This window comes from Aplysia californica, unplaced genomic scaffold (assembly GCF_000002075.1).
Source record: "Aplysia californica isolate F4 #8 unplaced genomic scaffold, AplCal3.0 scaffold00619, whole genome shotgun sequence".
Classification (NCBI taxonomy): domain Eukaryota; kingdom Metazoa; phylum Mollusca; class Gastropoda; order Aplysiida; family Aplysiidae; genus Aplysia; species Aplysia californica.
Window position 1 is genome coordinate 468,970 of NW_004797889.1, and position 2,069 is coordinate 471,038.

At 46.6% G+C, this 2,069-nt stretch overlaps 1 protein-coding gene across 1 annotated transcript; it reads left to right on the plus strand.

Moving 5' to 3' along the window:
- Positions 1-659: 659 nt before the first annotated feature.
- On the plus strand, positions 660-1,500 carry LOC106013027 (the record flags this gene model as incomplete). The annotated part of the gene is given in 1 exon segment (XM_013087667.1): positions 660-1,500. A coding segment is annotated over 1 exon segment (813 nt).
- Positions 1,501-2,069: the final 569 nt, after the last annotated feature.

Below are 2,069 nucleotides of genomic sequence, written 5' to 3' on the forward strand. Positions count from 1 at the left end.
CTGTCCTATCATAGATACCCTCTCCTTGCTGGTACCCCCTACCCGAGGCTACCAAAATAAACCTTTAGTTCCGGTATCCTCGCCCCTACCCTATCGCCGGAACTTGGACTGTCGTCTAAGTATTGTCAGAAGCCCCTCCTATTTTTGGGACCGCCTCCTCCTTAGGTGGTTGGCGGGTGCTCTGGTATGGTACATGTATTCTCCTTCTTCCCTATCAAACACCTATCGTTCTTTTATTTCTTCCACCCAATAGATTTGTGTTTGTTACTCTCTTGTAACGCCTTTAATCGTTAGCTCTTAATTAAGTGACCTAATTGTGTTGCGAGGGCCGTAAAAACGCTTACTAAAACTAAAACCGCATCTCCATGTGTTGCTGTAGATATGTCCCCTGGGTTTTATGCACCCCGCATAATTTTGCAACATTTGATCCTTTTTTTTGTGTGCATAATTTCTGATTATTTTTTTTTTTATCATTCTTTGTTAAAATTAACAGAATCGCATAATTTCCCATGTTTGGGCTCAGTTTGCATAATTTCATAATTTTTCTTGCATAAAACGACGGGGACAGGTAGATCTAGATACATGCACACGTATCCTAGCCCTTCGTTTTCTGTAGTTTTTTTTTTCTTTTTTTATTGTTTTAGTTTTGGGTTTTTTAGGCTGTCGACAGAGCATCGCCCCATCAGGATGGCCAGGCTACTAAGAACTCAACAACAGACTGTCTCCACCTTCCCCCTCACACTGCAGTGTCTCTGCCTGCTACTACTACTCACCTACCCCACAGCGCACGTGTCAAGCCTGGAGACAAAACAGCTCAGCTGCGCGGGCTCTCAAGGACACATCATCAGCACGTGCGACCAGAAAACCGTCGACGCGTCACCGACAACGACGAGCGTAATGCCGTGCGTGCGGGCCTGCAACGAACTTCCGGAGTGCCTCGCCTTCAACTTCAACAAGATTTCCGGCGTGTGCTCGCTGTGCCAACGCCGTCACGTGACAGACTTTGGTCCATCAAACGACGCTGAGAACAGTGTCCGGTACCTGTGTTTCGACACGCAGCACTACTGGTCCAACCCTCCGTCGTTTCTCCCGATCTCAATGCCGAAAGGCTCCTACAACGGACAGATCGTCCGAGTCTCCGGCGTTGCCATGGAGACAACTTTCGGCATCAGCTTCCGGAACATGCCGTGCGCGAATGACACCTCGTCCTGTGAGATAGACGCAACCTTTGACGTGGAGGTCAAGGAAAACAGACTGGCTGCTAGTAAAATGGTGTTTCAAACTGTGGGTCGGAAGATCTACTCTTCGCTGAACGGGTTGGTCGTGAAAGGTCGGAGGTTCGAACTCCTTATACTGGTTGGAGATACGGAGTACAAGGTGTTCGTAAACAACCAACTGGTGGCCAGCTATGGTAGGCTCCTCATCTTCGGGCTGCAAGACTTCGTGTACCTCGTGTTCACGGGGGACTTGGAGCAGCTACAGATCTCCTTTGTGGCGTAGTAGTAGGCCTACCTTCCCCGCGGTTTTATGCAAAAATAATTCTGAAATTATGCAAACTGAGCCCAAAAAGGTGAAATTATGCGATTCTGTTAATTTTAACAAAGAATGATATAGGAAAGTAATCAGAAATTATGCAAAGAATGATTAACTTTTGCTAAATTATGCAGGGTGCGTAATACTAATACCCTGGGGACAGGTAGTAGTAGTACATGTAGCAGCTCAATAATAATTAGCAGGTAAGATCGCGTTATTGTAATAGCCTCCCCTGGGGCCGCTTTTTCTATAATAATAAATAACATTTGTATAGCGCATGTCCCCACTCGAAAGCAAGCTCTATGCGCTTTACATTATATTATTACCCCAGCAGACCGCTATAGAACACTCAGAAACATTCTCAGCTTCCCGAAAAGCATACATACAGTGCAAGCGGCTGGTTAAGCGCTCAAACACTAACAAACTGACAAGATCTTTCACTGTCCATAGCTGGGTACCCATAGATCAGATGGCCCTGGTTCGGTACCCATAGATCAGATGGCCCTGGTTCGGTACCCATAGATCAGATGGCCCTG